The following is a 16223-nucleotide window of genomic DNA, read 5'->3' on the forward strand; positions in this document are numbered from 1 at the left end:
AGGTGGAGCCATCTTTGTAGACGGAGTCCTTGCTGCGCTGCGACGAACAGAGGCTGGACAGACATCTGTCAGATGATTTAGTGAATCCTGCTTTGAGCAGGGGGTTGGACCAGATGACCCAGGAGGTCCCTTCCAACTCTACCATTCTATGATTCTATGATCTGCCGGAGCGCCCGCTTCCACTGTTCCGGTCCTGGTGCCCTGTCTCTTCCGGTTTCTTCTTTCGTTGGGTTGGCGGTGGCGACTGAGGAGGTAGGTCCTGGTCACATACATACTTTTTTTTTTTTTTTTTTTATCACACACACACACACACACACACACACACACACACACACACACACACACACCGTGCCAGAGCTCTGATGAGCAACTACTGGCATCCTTCGCTGTCTTTTTAAGGCACTGGGAGTCCCTCCCATAGTGCCTGTGGTGACCCGACGCCCCCTCCTCCCCTGCACCTGCAGGAGGACGCCTGCGCAGACTGGCTACCCAGTCATGCATTGCGGCGCCGCGTCATCCAGGGGCGCCACGCAGACCCGGAAGTTGAACATGCGCGCCGCCAGGCCGTGCCCCGCTCTCACCTCCGCAACCAGGGGGGTCCAGCACAGTCCTCGACGGCCCCGACAGGCTCTGCCTCTTCATCCGGACCCCCCTCCGCACACCCCAAGGGCCCACTGACCCCAGCGGTGGCGCATCAGGACACCGCACCAGCCGAGGCAGGGGACTCCCGCTGCCTGGATCGGACTGGCCGGGCCTGGCATCCCACGACGTCCATCTTCTGGCACCCTGCAGGTACGCCTCCTCCGGACTGTAGGATCCAGTCAAGGACAGGAAACCAACTGATGCGGGAGAGATGTACCGCCCTTTTATCTGTAGGTTTCCTGTCCTTGAAGGGCAGATCCCCTCTCTCCGTGGTGCCGTCATGGGGGAAGGAGAAACATTTCCAGAAATTTGTAAAGAATCTATCTCCATCTCTACATATCTATACATCTTGTGGCCTAACTTTTTACTTCTTACATCAATTGAGCTATAAGAGAGCTTGTCATTTTACAAGAAAAGCTGACATTTTTATTTATACCATTTTGGGGGGTATCTGCGATGATTTAATCACTTTTAATTGCATAGTTTTTGCATATTTAAATATTTTGTGCTGTATAAGTATACCGTACAGATTAAAATTTTGATAAGATTGGGACTTGAAAATACTGAATATTTATTACTTAAATCTCTATTTTTAAAAGGATGAAAACGTGGATGATTCAAGTTTAATTTTTTTTTTAATATTTATTTTTTACACTCCATATTTTAAAGATGTTAATTTTTCCTGCGGATACATGGAGTTTTTTGTGCGAGTTTCTCCTATAGTAGGCTGCGGAAGTTATGGCGGGCCGCGTGTATGTGCTGGTGCGGCACCCAGTAGTATGACATCCCCAATTTGTAAGTATGATCAACTGTGGATCTCCCATATATACCATCCACTTCCTCCCCACCTCACTCCCTGACAAAGCAGCAGCAAAACGCGCGTTGGAGTAGGTGGAGGGGGATGTGGTGTGCACCATACAGACAGTATACATGACGCTTGTGGATCTCATGAGCATTTATTCCTCACATGGAATGTCATGAATTCTTTCATCTGAACAGCATATAACACCTCAGTGACAACTACATGAGTATACTCCTTGTTCAGGTTGGGGATCTATTTTCAGCACTTGATGTGACTTTTGGGGCTTGCGCAATATTTATTAAGATTTTTTGATAAGGTATTTAGCCATTTACATATTTGACACACTATCTGATGTGTCTTATAGACATTTGTAGATTCATTATATCAATTAATATCTTATTGCACACGGCACTTTATAAAGCCCTTTTGTATACTTAGGTGGGAGTATACGATGTATTCATCTGATCATCACTACATTGCATGTTTCCTTATGATTGAGTGATGTGTTTTTGCTCTATATGCCGTACTGAGTGTTCCCCAACTCCCTCCTCTTTATCACATTTTATCTTTCCCTTTCCTCTCTTTCCCACCCACTCTGGATTTTTTTTTATTTTTATGTATGATGTATTCTTTGATTTGCATAATAAAATAATATTTTTCAGTGACTTGATTTTTTTGTCTAATTTGGGAATAGTTCAGTAGGTCTAGAGTTTCTCCCATAGACTTGCATTAGATGCAAAAAATCCACAGGTAAAAAAAAAAAATAAAAAAAGCACGTCTTTAATGCATTTCCATGGCGGACACGCATCAAAAACACAGGTAATCCACAAATAACTATAAAGTTTTGACAAACCGAAATAGCAAGAAGTATCAAAAGCAAAGCAGCTGTGTTTAAAACATGACATACAAAGAAGAGATAAAAACCGCAGAGTTAAAAACGAATGTATAAAAATGCAAAGAAAAAAAACACAAATAACTTAATTTACTTAATAGTTACAGAAAATCTACTACATCAAACACTCACCAAATACTCATTGTGAAGACCCGGGGTCTTCCGTGGGCGTAATACCACTCGGACAACACAGGGTGAGGGTAAAACAGCGTGGCAATACTTTACTGAACCAAAAGCGGGCAATAAACAGATGGAACAGTCCCAACAAATACCCAAGATGGTGCAACATTACACAGTCCTCAACCTTCCGCTGGCCCGTCTGGGATACAACAGCTGCGACTTTGGGACTTCCAGGGCCGACTACCTCAACCAGTAGCCCCCCACTTTTAGCAGGCCCCCACAGAGAGAAGGTAGCGGCAAGCTTAGGAAGCCAGCAGTCCATCAAGGTACAAGGCCAGGAGACCCGAGGGTCCCACCCTCGCCTCTCCCAGAGTTTCCATTGGGCCAGATGACTGGCTTTTCCCAATCTGGCTTCTCAGAATGTGGGACCATGGGTTCCAGGCGACCCCAAACAACATATCCATGGGGCCAGGTGAATTCATCGTCCCAACCCGGTATCCCCAAATGTATACATGGGCTCTCTGATGGTCAATGGAGCAGATCCGTATCTTTCCAGTCAGGGCTATATATACACCTTTAGGCTGGAATCATGTAGAATCCAAATCTGTCTCTCTCTGGGTAAAGCCAAGCTTCCAAGCTGATGGTGTGAAGAGAGTTTGATCTTTGATTCTCCCCTGTAAAGTCTGTTCCAAATTCTGTTTCAAGTCTCACTGATACAGAAGCATATCCCCTTTTTAAGTACACATTCACAGGTAAGGTGTTAGGGAGGGCATTTACTCACAGGGCTCATTGTTTGTGCTAATCTATTTACATAGTTGGTATAGGAGGGGACTTTTGTAAATAATCATCATTGTTTCAGAATCAAAGAGAAGTCAAAATTCAGAGTTATACAAATAGTATGACCTTCTTGACCAGCCACAGAAATACACACACATTTACAAGTCAACATGAACACAATAGTGAATTTCTCTTGGCTTAAGAAATGGAATCTTCTGGCTGATTAAGATTATAAGCTGTATGGTCACACTCATCATAGGAACATAGCCCAATACAAATGTTAACACTTTTCTTTCGTACTTTTTAACTGGAAATTAATAAAGCGTGCATGTTTGTGATGCGATTTTTGTCAATGCTTTTTGTTGTTTTTTTTAAATGTGAAATATGGTTTTTATAGATAATATCAACATATGCAATACAAAACAGCTTCAATTTGTGGAAAAAGTGTGTGCAAATTTTCAATGTGCACGCACACACACACAAACACCCCCCCCCCCCAAAACATTGTGTTTCACAATAAAAATATCCAAAAAAAACAACCAAAACTACAATAAACCGATCTATTGTCATGATGCCAACTTGAACAGATTCTACCTAAAGGCATAGAGGGAGCGCAATTGTGTATTATGTTAAACTGGTGTTCCCATCCCAAACATTTAGGGCATATTCAGGGAATATGCCATAAATATTTTATAGAGTAACGATTTCCAGAATTTGGCAAGAATTCACTTCTGAATAGAATGAAGGGAGCTGCCATGTGCTGCCACTACTCCATTCATGGCAATGCAAGATAGGGCTTCATCTTCCAGATAACAGACCTGCATCCATCACATATTTAGTGCATATCATGTGTATATTGCATTGATGTCAGATTGAAGTACTCCTGTAACTGCACAATGACGTGATCTTGCTGAAAGGATCCTTCACATCAAAGATGTGCAAACTTAAATTTTGTCTGATGTCCATGTTCAATGTAATCTGATTGGAACAGTGCTATGAGCCAGCCCACTTACACTGGCCGATAATCGGGAACGAGCATTCTTAAGCTTAAAAATCATTGAATTCGACAGCATGTGGCTCTGTGTAAACAGGACAAATGCTGCCGAGAACAGTCATATTCTATGTGCACAGAATTATCGTATTAGCCATCCTTCTGCGTGCATGGACGTGTTGTTAGTCTTTTAACAGGCTATTAAACGATCACCAATCGACTTTCATATAGCCGATGACAAATACTGATTAGTAATCGATTTCTTATCTAAAATCTGCAGTGGAACCAAGATAGAAAAACTAATAGAGCCAAAGATCTGTATTTTGGAGCCGCTCTTGGTTTCTACTTCCACGTACAGGTGAAATGCTGGGGGTATGAATAAGGCCTAAGTGCACATTCATCTAAAACTGCATAACTCAATCATTAGTGGCGGGAAAAGATAGAGTTTTACATTATTTTATCTTAAAAAAAGAGAAATAACAAATTGGTATCTTTCTTACTGTATTGTGGCCAAAAAACTCGCAGTAGCAGCAGTCACAGAATTTGCCATCTCTCTGGTTTGTGGAGGAAGAAGTGCAGGAGCTGCGCTCTGAACCACTGTCTTCGTCTTCACCTAGCCCCTCGTCCGCTTCACAGGGTTGCGTGGCCAAGCAGTTCGACACATTTGAAAATTTGTGTCCTCTGCATGTTGAATCCCTAAAACATTAATAAAATCTGTAGTGAAACAGAACAGATGCCCCCCCCCCCCCCCCCTCATTCAGCTCAGGCCATGTTCACATTTGCGCTTTGGCTTCCATTTAGAATGAAAGCAATACTCTTTTCGTGGGAAAAATAGTGTATTATGTGTTTCATGTCAAATTTTTAAGAAATCTGCAATGATTTGTCTTTGACATAGATGTGAACAGTGCCTTAATACATAAAAACCTCACTGTAAAAAAGTTTAGTTTATTGACCACTCATAAGTGTATGGTTCATCACTTTGACTATCACAAGTGAGGTGTGAATACACATCTATAAAAAGGAAACATTCACAAGGTAGTGTACCCTTCACCAATATACCTGTTAGTGGTCCCCGGGGAGGTTCCTTGAAGTGCATTTGTGCCACTACAATGCCCATTGCAGGGATGGCTACAGGCAGATAGTGGTGGTGGAGGTGGATTGACTTTCAGAAGAGATGGACTGGACCCTGTTAAGTGACTACCTCTGTGAGCTCCGGAGGTGGCGCAGACATTGGCTTTAGATGGGGGTGTATGAGAGGAAAGGCCTGTTTCTGAGAAAGGAGCTGAAGAGTTACTTGACGAAAGGTGTGGAGGCGGAGGAATGTGAGGAGATGTTGGCTGCTGGGACGAGAGCTCCGTTGGGCTGTTTGGAGGAGCACTAGGATCAGAATAATGATGAAGATCGGAAGAATGATAAGATTCCCCTGTAAGGAAAAAGTTTGTAAGGTTAAGCTGTGTATGAAAGTAAGGGCCTAACATTTACATCCACATATACATGCTCTCTAACCTGGGGATAGTGGTCTGTGGCACATGGTTTTAAACTGCTTCGGAGATTTACAGAAGTTGAGTGAGGTAGGGAGTGTTCCTGTATTGGCTCCAGAAGGACTATATGGACAAACCTTCAGACTAGAGAGCTTTGACGTCTTGCTGACATGTTCTGGCGATACGTAGAGACCACTGCCTTTGTCCCCTGAAACATACAAGAAGTCATTTTAGCTAAAACTATTTTAAATCACAACTAATAAATGGGAGGCTCACAAATTGCTAAATATACACAGCAGGAAAGGGAAATGTCAAGTTTTTTTTTTTTTTATTTATAGCGGTGATACGGTAAAAATGACCTGGTAATATGATTCTTTAGGTCAGTACGATTACAGAGATACCAAGTCTGAAAAGTTTTTGTTTCATTTAAGTGAAGGAAAAAAAAAAAAGAAAGTTGTATAAAAATAAAATAATAATTTTGGCTTGTTTTACAATTTTCCAAGGGCCATAATGTTTTCAATCTTTGGGATATGGAATTGTCTGAGGGCTTGTTTCGACATTTTTATTGACATCACTTTGGGGTAGATATGATGTTTTGATCACATTTTATTACATATTTTTGTGTTGCAGCGGCCGAAAAAACACACAATTCTGGGGTTTAGATTTTTTTTTCTCACATTTTTTAGAACTTTTTCTTTTCCCCACTTTATTTATCTATTAGTCGTAATCATCTGATCGTGTGTGCTCCATACAGCTATGACACAGTATTGCTGTACACTGGGTTTCAAATTATTATACAAATACAATTTTTCTCTGATTTTCCTAAATGGTCAATACAAATGATTCAGTACATTGCTTAAATCAGCCATTAGAGCAGGGGTCTCCAACCTGTAGCGCGAGAACCACATGTGGCTGGCGGGCCCGTGATGTGTGGCTCGTGGCTGTCTGACAGCTTGGTGCATTAGTGCCAGGTGTAGCAAACAGCTGTTAATAGTAGATCTCTAGATCAAGGGTCTCAAACTCAGCTAAGTATATGGGCCGCACATAGAAAAAAATGTGAATCTGAAGGGCCGCATTCTTTGCAGGGTGATATGAAATTTTTAAGGATACCATATTGTTTTTTCTATACACCTTTTGGATCATTTTTGGCTTTTATATTTTATTCTTTTAAATGCCATTCATTTTATAGGCTATGGTAGTTTTATAGTTTTTCAAGTTTACAGTTTTTATTTCCTTTTTGTATCACCTAATTGGCCAAAAACAGTGATATTTATTTATTTATTTTTTTTTTTACAATTAGCACCATATAGTAATTCAGACCAACTTCCTGTAGTAATGTCGCCCATCCCGGTCCCCACCCTGTAGTAATGTCGCCCATCCCGGTCCCCACCCTGTAGTAATGTCGCCCATCCCGGTCCCCACCCTGTAGTAATGTCGCCCATCCCGGTCCCCACCCTGTAGTAATGTCGCCCATCCCGGTCCCCATCCTGTAGTAATGTCGCCCATCCCGGTCCCCATCCTGTAGTAATGTCGCCCATCCCGGTCCCCATCCTGTAGTAATGTTGCCCATCCCGGTCCCCAACTTGTAGAACATTCAACTGAAAATAATCCTTCGGCAGCCCTCAGGACCAGTCCGCAATCATTAAGGGGGCTCCAGTGCCTGCGAGCCGCATTAAGCAGCCTCAGGGGCCGCATGCGGCCCTCGGGCAACGTGTTTGAGACTCCTACTATAGATGGTGTCCTGTGCAGGGCTACACACAAAAGAGCGGATCTGAATGGGGGCAAGATTGGAAACCCTGGAGCTTACTGCCTTGGTGTGATTTCAGTGGAAAAGCTTTGGCTGTCATTATACCAGTAATAGGGGACTCTGGGTGTCCGTACTATGAAGGGGGCAGGAGCTGGATGTGGCTCCTGACCCTTCTCCAAGAGCTGAATGTGGCTTTCAAGGTCAGAAAGGTTGGGGACCTTTGCCTTAGAGTATAAATCAAATTTGATTGGACAAATCTCCCAATGATAACAGAATCTTTTTCAAAACTAAAAAAAAAAAATCCTCAAAAATGCACTGTTTCAAATTATGAACAGAGTTTCCAAACATTTTATGGGTTGTAAAGAACTTAAAATGCTAATTTGTTGAATTTGCAGCATTAAGAGGTCACAGTTACTGAAATTAAAAGATTTTTCAAATCAAAAACATCTTAACAGACCAAGTTACATGTTCACATAGGACCCCTTCTTTGAGATCACCATCACAATTCTTGCATCCATTGAACTTGTGAGGGTTTGGATAGTTTCTGCTTGAATTTATTTACAGAATCTCAAAATAGTCTCCCTGATCTGCTGTTTTGAAGTGAATGGTCTCCCAACCTCATAGATCTTTTGCTCGAGGATACTTCAAAAGGTTCTCAATAGGGTTGAGATCAGAAGAGGATGAATTTCTCTCTTTTTATGCCCATAAAAGCCAATGACATAGAGGAATTCTTTGCAGCATAATATGGTGAATTGTCATGCATGAAGATGATTCTGCTATGGATGGCACAGTTATTTTTGTACCATGGAAGAAAGTGGTCAGTTAGAAACTCTATATACTTGGCTGGGGTCATTTTCATACATTTAGGCTATGTGCCCAAGAAGCAGAAATGCTCCGGATTTTTTCCGCTTCTCGCTGGCAGGAAAAATGAATGTGGTTTTTACATGCGTTTTTCCTGCCAGATAGAAGCGTTTGTCAAGCGTTCTTCACATGCATTTTCCAAGCGATTTTAGCATCACTTGGAAAAGTGCTTGACAACTTGGTCACACTATATAAATCCATGCAACGAGCATGGATTTATATGGTGTGACCAAGTAATAGTTATAAAAAAACAAAAACAACAAAAAAAAAAACACATTATACCCACCTTCTGATGGCTCCCAATCTTCTCTCCGGTGCCTTGGGCGGCTCGCGGTGGTGTAAAAGGACCTTCCAAAACGTCATTTAGTCATGTGACAGGCCACGCGACCGCCGACGTCAGCGGTCGCGTGACCTGTCACATGACTGAATGACGTCACGGAAGGTCCTTTTACACCATCGCGAGCCACGGGGAGCCAGGACGCACCAGAGAGAAGACCGCGGGCAATCTGAAGGCAAGTATAATGTATATTTTAAATTCTTTTTTTAACGGGTACTATGGTACCCGGGTCTAGAGGGTAGTCTCCTCTTCTACAGACCCGGGTACCATCCGCACATTGAATCGCTTAATATCCGCATTTGCACATGTAGTCATGGTATCCGCAAAAATAATGGACATGCTGAGGATTTTTCCGCAATGATAATCCGCAGCAGAAACTTCCGCAGCATGTGCACAGCACATGCGGATTATCATTGGGGACCATGGGGCACGTTTTACCAAGCGTACCAAGGCAAAAACGCTTGAAAAACGCATAGTGGGCACGCAGCCTTAGGGACCCTAAGAGGCCTACTCGCACTCTTTCCATGACTTCGCCACCTCCTTGCTGATGTCGAAGACTTGTTGGACATAGTGGCTATCCACCAACTATCCCCTACTCCATCCATCTGGACCATCCAGGGTTGCACAACACTCAACAGTAAAGACTGTTTTTAAATTAGTCTTCATGCATGTTTGGGCCTACTGTAACCGTTTGTGAGCACTGTTTAGGGGTGGCCGAATAGTAAGTTTATGCACAAACTTTAGGTTTGCGAGACTTCAGAGGCACCAGCTGCCTCAAATACCTGTTTGCAGCTTTGCAATGGTATTTTAGTAGCTGTTCTCTTAAACCGATAAATTTGTCTGGCAGAAACCTTCTTCATCATGCCTTTATCTGCAAGACCCCAGTCTGTGCTCTGTATCAGCCACAAATCTCTTCACAGTACGATCATCAAGCTAAAGTTTCCGGTAAATATCTAATGTTTCATACCTTGTCCTAAGGCATTGCACTATTTAATGCTTTTTGGCAGCAGAGAGATCCCTTTTCTTTCCCATATGGTTTGAAACCTGTGGCCTGCTTAAAGAGAATGTCTACTCTGAATTGTTAAGTCTGCAGTCACTGTGTGGCTGCAGACGTACGAATCCCCCCCCCCAGCACACGCACTGTGCGCTGCGAGGATTCGCCTATGTATGGCTGGGAGTCCCACATGTTTTCTTTGACTGTGTCTAAGGCTGTGTGCCCACGTAGCGTTTTACAAGCGTTTTTGATGCGGAATTTCCGCAGCGGAAACGCTTGTAAAACGCTTGGTAACCCGCACCCCATGATCCCCAATGGGTTTCCGCAACTTCTATGCACATGCTGCGGATTTTTCCGCAGCGTTTATGCTGCGTTCAAAAATCCGCAGCATGTCATTTAATTTTGCGTTTCCGCAAGCGGAATTGCCTTTGTCCAATGCATAAAAAACGCAAGGCAATTCCGCATGTGGAAAACGCGTGATAAACGCGCGAAAAATGCGCGATAAACGCGTGTGGAATTCCGCATGCGTTTTTCCGGGAGAGGACTTGCATTTATGCAGCAGAAATTTTCTGCTTCATAAATGCAACGTGGGCACATAGCCTAACAGCCGCAAAACATGTGGGAGGAGGCCTCGAGCATGTCACTCGAGCACCAGCGATACTCAGTGCATACCCGAGATCCCCAATGCAAAGTCGAGTAGCGAGCACTTGCACTCAACACTAGTCATCATATCGTCATTTGATGGCACTCCTGATGATGATTTATTAATTATTGGCTTTTGATCACTGTTATAGGGTCTATCACAGTGATCAAGTCAAGAACAAATAGGAAAACTTCCAGCTGTTGCCGGGTGCACTGCGTTTAAATAAAATGTCCCTGTTCAGAGATAATCTTATAAATGTGCCCCTGCTGTGTACTGTGTAATGGCTGTGTCTGACCCTACAGGAACACTGACTGATCATACCACATCTCCTGGGCAGGAAGCAAAAGAGAGGATACAGATATTACAGCAGACGATTGAAGCTTTTATTCTTTTTGTTAGGAAAAACATTTCCCTGCCTGTTTTTTAAAAAATGTTTTACCTCAAAAAAAGAATTATTTGCAATCCTCTGCTGTAATATCTGTATACTCTTTTGCTTCTTCCCCTGCCCAGGAGATGTGGTATGATCAGACCATGTTCCTGCACGATCAGACACAGTCATTACACAGTACACAGCAGGGGCACATTTATAAGATTAGATAAAATGTTCTTGTGCTGAGATAAACACATCCAATTGTGGAAATTATTATTTTTTCAAGATTTACTGATTAAAATGAACTTGGTTCATGGGAAAACCCATTTAAGCATTAAAGGGGTTGTCCACTACTTTCACATTGATAGGGCAACAATGTATGATCGGCCGGGGTCCCGCAAGTGGCACCCCCGCCGATCAGCTGTTATCGGTGGCGGAGGCCACAGCCGCCAGTCGGAAGTCCCTACCTGCGGTGCTTGGCCTTCAAGTTGCAGTGACCAGCGCTTGTTACTGCACATCCGCCTCCTAGTCAATTCAATGGGAGGCGGATACCCCGCAGCAGCCACTACAGATGGACAGCCAAGCACCGCAGGTAAGGACTTCTGGCTGGAGGCCACCGATAACAACTGATCGGCGGGGGTGCCGGGTGCGGGACCCCGGCCAATCATAAATTGACGCGCATCAATGTGAAAGCAGTGGACAACTCCTTTAATTCATAAAATGGCCTTGCACCAGCTCACAGGGACAGATGCCAACACTATGCTTTTTTGGCATTTGCCATCCATCAGAAGTTTCCTACATTCAGATTACACTTGCTGATATAATATATATAATATTGTCTATAATATGCTATATAATAGCAGTTACAGTGGGAATACCTTTCTAGCATAACATGCCAGTAAGTACTTACCTGCAGATCCAGCTCCGGGGCTTCCATTGGAGTGCTGCGAATTCCAGAGTCCCGATAGCTTGTGAGCAGATAGAAAGGAACTAGGGTCCCAGTCCCCAGAGTTTCCTTGGCAGGAAGATGAAGAGGACGACGAAGAAGATGATGTAGAGGATGAAGAGGAAGATGAAGAGGATGAGGAGTGTGAGCCACCACCACAAGTTTGGGACTTGCAGGATGTGTGTGACAAGGAGACCTGCAATAGCAGCAAATAATGGTGTAAATATCACTGTATAAGAGAGCAAAGAACAACATTTAAGTGGATGTATCACCAGATTTCATAAACTGCATACAATTTCAGATTTCTTAGACCTGATGAGGTGAATGTACTTCCTTTTAAAATCCATGTCAAAATGCAGTTATTAAAATGAGCACTTTGCCCAGCTATAGAATGAAATAACCCAACTATTTTGGAATTGGGGTTGGAAAACTACTTTCTTTAGGAACCTTTTCCCAGGTGCTCAGTTACCTAGCTTTGAGAAAACGTTATTGATGCAGAAATGTCCAGAGTAAATGTATTTTTACTACAGAACAGCACTTAAAAAGAAATCCTTATGTATTTTTATTTGTGGATTTTTCTCATCTTGGTCAAATTCATGGAGAAAAACCACAAATAAAAAGCACATTTACTATGAGAAATTGACATCTCGCAGATTTCATAACCATACCTCAGGTCAGTTCCTGCAATGTAAAAATAGAAAGGCACATGGGCAAGAGATTTTTAATATATAAATCCCATACATTGGGCTGGAACGGTATATAATATATTATATATATATATATATATATATATATACACACACTTACACATACACAGAATATATGCTTTAAATACTCATCGTGGAAATGTAGCCTAAAAGGCCAAAATCAGCGACACATTTGCTGTAGAAATGTCTGCGTCTGAAAATGCTTTCTACCTATCTAAATATTTTTTTTTATAGAGCAAATTTTTCATAAACCCCATGCAGAAGTATGTGGAAACTGTATAAGGTTCTCATGCCCCAAATTTGTAGCAGAAATAAATATAAGGTTAGTTACAGGTTTGCTCAGTCTCTGATTACATGATCGTTCATTTCCATGAAGTTGAAGGATTTTGCAACCCTATCTGAGAGCAGCATGATGTAGGGGCAGAGATCCCGATTACAGTTATGTGTCACTTACTGGGCTATTTGCTGTCATCTTGACAAAATCAGCTTTATCTGCTGCAGATCTAGCAGTTCTCAGAATGTGGAGCTCTGAATAGCCCTGCCCACACCACTGATTTACAGCCTTCTGTCTTCACTGTGCATAGGCAGAAAACTGCCAATCTGTGGTAGGGGCAGGGTTATACACAGCTTATGAATATGCTTGACTACCTAGCAGCAGGTTTACTAGTCCTCTAATAATAATAATTTCCTGCTCATAAATTATTTTAGCAAAACTACAGCAAGCAGCCCAGTAAGTGATTGAGACCCTTATTCCAGGCATGAGTCTCTACATTAAGCTATTCTCAGATTAGGTGGCCGAAACCTGGTGACAGATTTCGTTTAATTTTATACTTACTCTTCTAACAAGTAAAAACGGAAACCAGTACTTTCTTTTGGCATTACTGAAACTAGTCACATTATTTCACATTTATGTTTGTTTCTATTATAAAATGAAAAATGTAAATATGGTGGGATTTTTTTTTTTTTAATAAGTGTGACCTGATTTAAGAAAGGCCAACCCGGCCCATCATGCATTAATTGGTAGAATGATAAATGGCTCTAACCGCCTGCAGATTCACCCAGCAATCCGCTTATTGTCAGGGAACAAAATGACAAGTTGTGGTGATCAGCTTATCCCGAGCAGGTCACTCATGAGTATTACCGCTAATGGCTGCTCTGGGACCGCCTGCCTTTCTTCTTCCTCCACACTCTTCCGGCAGCTCTGGCAAATCCACAGTGGCATTTCCCCCAGAATGTTCTGTGCTAAGGAGGGCATGAATGAAGCAGGAATTTCATCCACAGGTGACAGCAGCCCATTGTGCGGAGCAGAGCCCAGCCAATCTTTCTTCTCGCGATGACACAACAGGCAGCATGTCTGTACAAAGTCACTCGAAGACGCCAACACCTGGGCAGAAAATAGCAGCAAGCAAGAACAAAAAGAGAATATGTGAAGTATACTCAATTATTGCCCAACGTACATACTTATTCCAAACCAGGTCTCAATCAGTCATAACTCATTGGATCGGTTATACACAGCCACAATACGCAACACAGACAAAATACAGAATGGCCAAAGGGACAGCAGTGTTATGCTGACAGGTGACCAAAGATGGGCGATCGGATTCCTCATGGTCCCGAGAACTACAGGAGGCAATATATGTACTTCCATAATAAATGACAGTAGGTCTAATTGATAGGAGTAGCATACGTATCACATGCACTTAGCGCCATCATACGTAGTAATTATTAATAGGATCCGTCATTCTCCAGCAGGAAGTGCAGAAATCAGATGACAAAAAGATGGAAAACCCAATTCATGCAGCTTCTCATCTAGTTGATATTTGCAACATAAATTATCAAATTCAAAAAGTGGTCCGTGGCAAGTTGGCATGTGAACTTTAGTGGGTGGGTGCAAGGGGAGAGGGGTTAATGATTTTTTTATTTTTTATTAAAGCACAAGTGGCCATTAAGTATAACATATAGTAGAACTGAAAATATATGGCAGACAAAGATGAGCAGTGCAGCAGATTATTCACTTTCAAAGTGATATAATTCACTTTGAAACTTGTTTGCCATATCAATGCGTTATCCAATTCTATTAAAAAAAAGAAATAAAAAGAAACACTTGTCTCTATTCATTTCCAATAAAGACTAGAAGAAGCTCCCTTGCTGTGTTTACAGGTGTTCAGCAAGGCACAGCTGCAGGCAATCACTGGCTGCAAAGGTCATGTGCTGTGCCACTGGCATCACTGGAAGTCATACAGGACAGGAGCACATGACCACTGAGGCCACTGATTGGTTACACCAGTCACATGTCAGCTGCCTGAAAACAAAGACATAGGACCGCCAAGGCATCAGCACTGAATCTGCAGGGAAAAGAAGAGGGGACTAGTGTTATTTCTTTTTGTTTGAAAATAACAATTTTCTGCTGTTTTTTAATAAAAAATAATTTAAATAACACTTAACAAGCAGATATGGGGTTAATCAGATCTGCAGGGGAATAGCATTCTGAACCTGCCAAGCACCCGCACTGACAAACCCGCTGCCGGGAGGAAGAGGAGGGAGTGATCTTTATTCCACCCGGCAGCCTTGTTCTTTCAGTCACAGGGCTGTCGCGAGATTGGTCATCAGCGCTTTGTGTATAGTGAGAAGGCCCTAATGCCAAGCTGTAATGCTGAGCCTGCTATCAATGATGGGGGCGTGGTGCATAGGCAGAAAGCTGCCAATCAGTGGTGGGGGTGGAGTTATACACAGCTTACAAATATGCCTGAGGGTATACTAGTTCTCTAGTGATAAAATCTCTAATGAGCAGGAGATTATCAAAACTACAGCAAGCAGCCCAGTAACTGCTCCCGAGATCTCAATCTGAACATGTGCCGCCTCCAGCGGCCATTTTTCCCAAGGCCACCACAGGGAAATCAGTGGGACATTTTATGAAAGCCCAGGGCCCACAGCCTTGCACCACTCCTCCCAGCACGGGGCCCACAGTATCGTCCCACTCCTGCCGTTGGTCTCGTGCAGTAGCGACCCTGCCTCCGGTGACCCAATGGGGACAGCGACCATAATGTTTGTAAAGCGCTGTGGAATTAATGGCGCTATATAAGCAAGTAACAAATTATAGGGGTGTTTAATGAATATGTAATGTAATAACACTGGGTAATAGGGTATAAAACTAGCATTTATACAATGACTATATATAAAAAGGGCACGTCCTGTAATATTAGATTGTAGTGGTGTGCATGTAATAATGGTGGTATGCATAATATATATATATATATTATATATATATATATACACACACACACACACATATACATATACATACATACATACATACACACATACAGTGGTGGCCAAAAGTATTGGCACCCCTGCAATTCTGTCAGATAATACTCAGCTTCTTCCTGAAAATGATTGCAATCACAAATTCTTTGGTATTATTATCTTCATTTAATTTGTCTTCAATGAAAAAACACAAAAAGAATTGTCCTAAAGCCAAATTGGATACAATTCCACACCAAACCTAAAAAAGGGGGTGAACAAAAGTATTGGCACTGTTTGAAAAATCATGTGATGCTTCTCTAATTGCGCCTGTAACTTACCTGTGGCACCTAACAGGTGTTGGCAATAACTAAATCACACTTGCAGCCAGTTAACATGGATTAAAGTTGACTCAACCTCTGTCCTGTGTCCTTGTGTGTACCACATTGAGCATGGAGAAAAGAAAGAAGACCAAAGAACTGTCTGAGGCCTGAGAAACCAAATTGTGAGGAAGCATGAGCAATCTCAAGGCTACAAGTCCATCTCCAAAGACCTGAATGTTCCGGTGTCTTCCGTGCGCAGTGTCATCAAGAAGGTTAAAGCCCATGGCACTGTGGCTAACCTCCCTAGATGTGGACGGAAAAGAAAAATTGATGAGAGATTTCAACGCAAG

The 16223-nt window shown here is 42.5% G+C and overlaps 1 protein-coding gene across 2 annotated transcripts in view; it reads right to left on the reverse strand.

Annotated features, from left to right (window-relative positions):
* FAM193B (family with sequence similarity 193 member B) overlaps positions 1–16223 on the reverse strand; it is a 75751-nt gene that overhangs the window by 30645 nt on the left and 28883 nt on the right. For both annotated transcript variants that reach the window (XM_073651181.1, XM_073651180.1), the window contains 5 exons: positions 13452–13694; positions 11568–11799; positions 5731–5913; positions 5284–5647; positions 4725–4920 (listed from right to left, as the gene is read on the reverse strand). In XM_073651181.1, the coding sequence (XP_073507282.1) occupies positions 4725–4920; positions 5284–5647; positions 5731–5913; positions 11568–11799; positions 13452–13694 (1218 nt within the window). The remainder of the gene's footprint in view (positions 1–4724; positions 4921–5283; positions 5648–5730; positions 5914–11567; positions 11800–13451; positions 13695–16223) is intronic.

The sequence above is a fragment of the Phyllobates terribilis genome, unplaced genomic scaffold (assembly GCF_046119375.1).
Source record: "Phyllobates terribilis strain yellow unplaced genomic scaffold, ASM4611937v1 Scaffold_11__3_contigs__length_659146591, whole genome shotgun sequence".
Lineage (NCBI taxonomy): Eukaryota > Metazoa > Chordata > Amphibia > Anura > Dendrobatidae > Phyllobates > Phyllobates terribilis.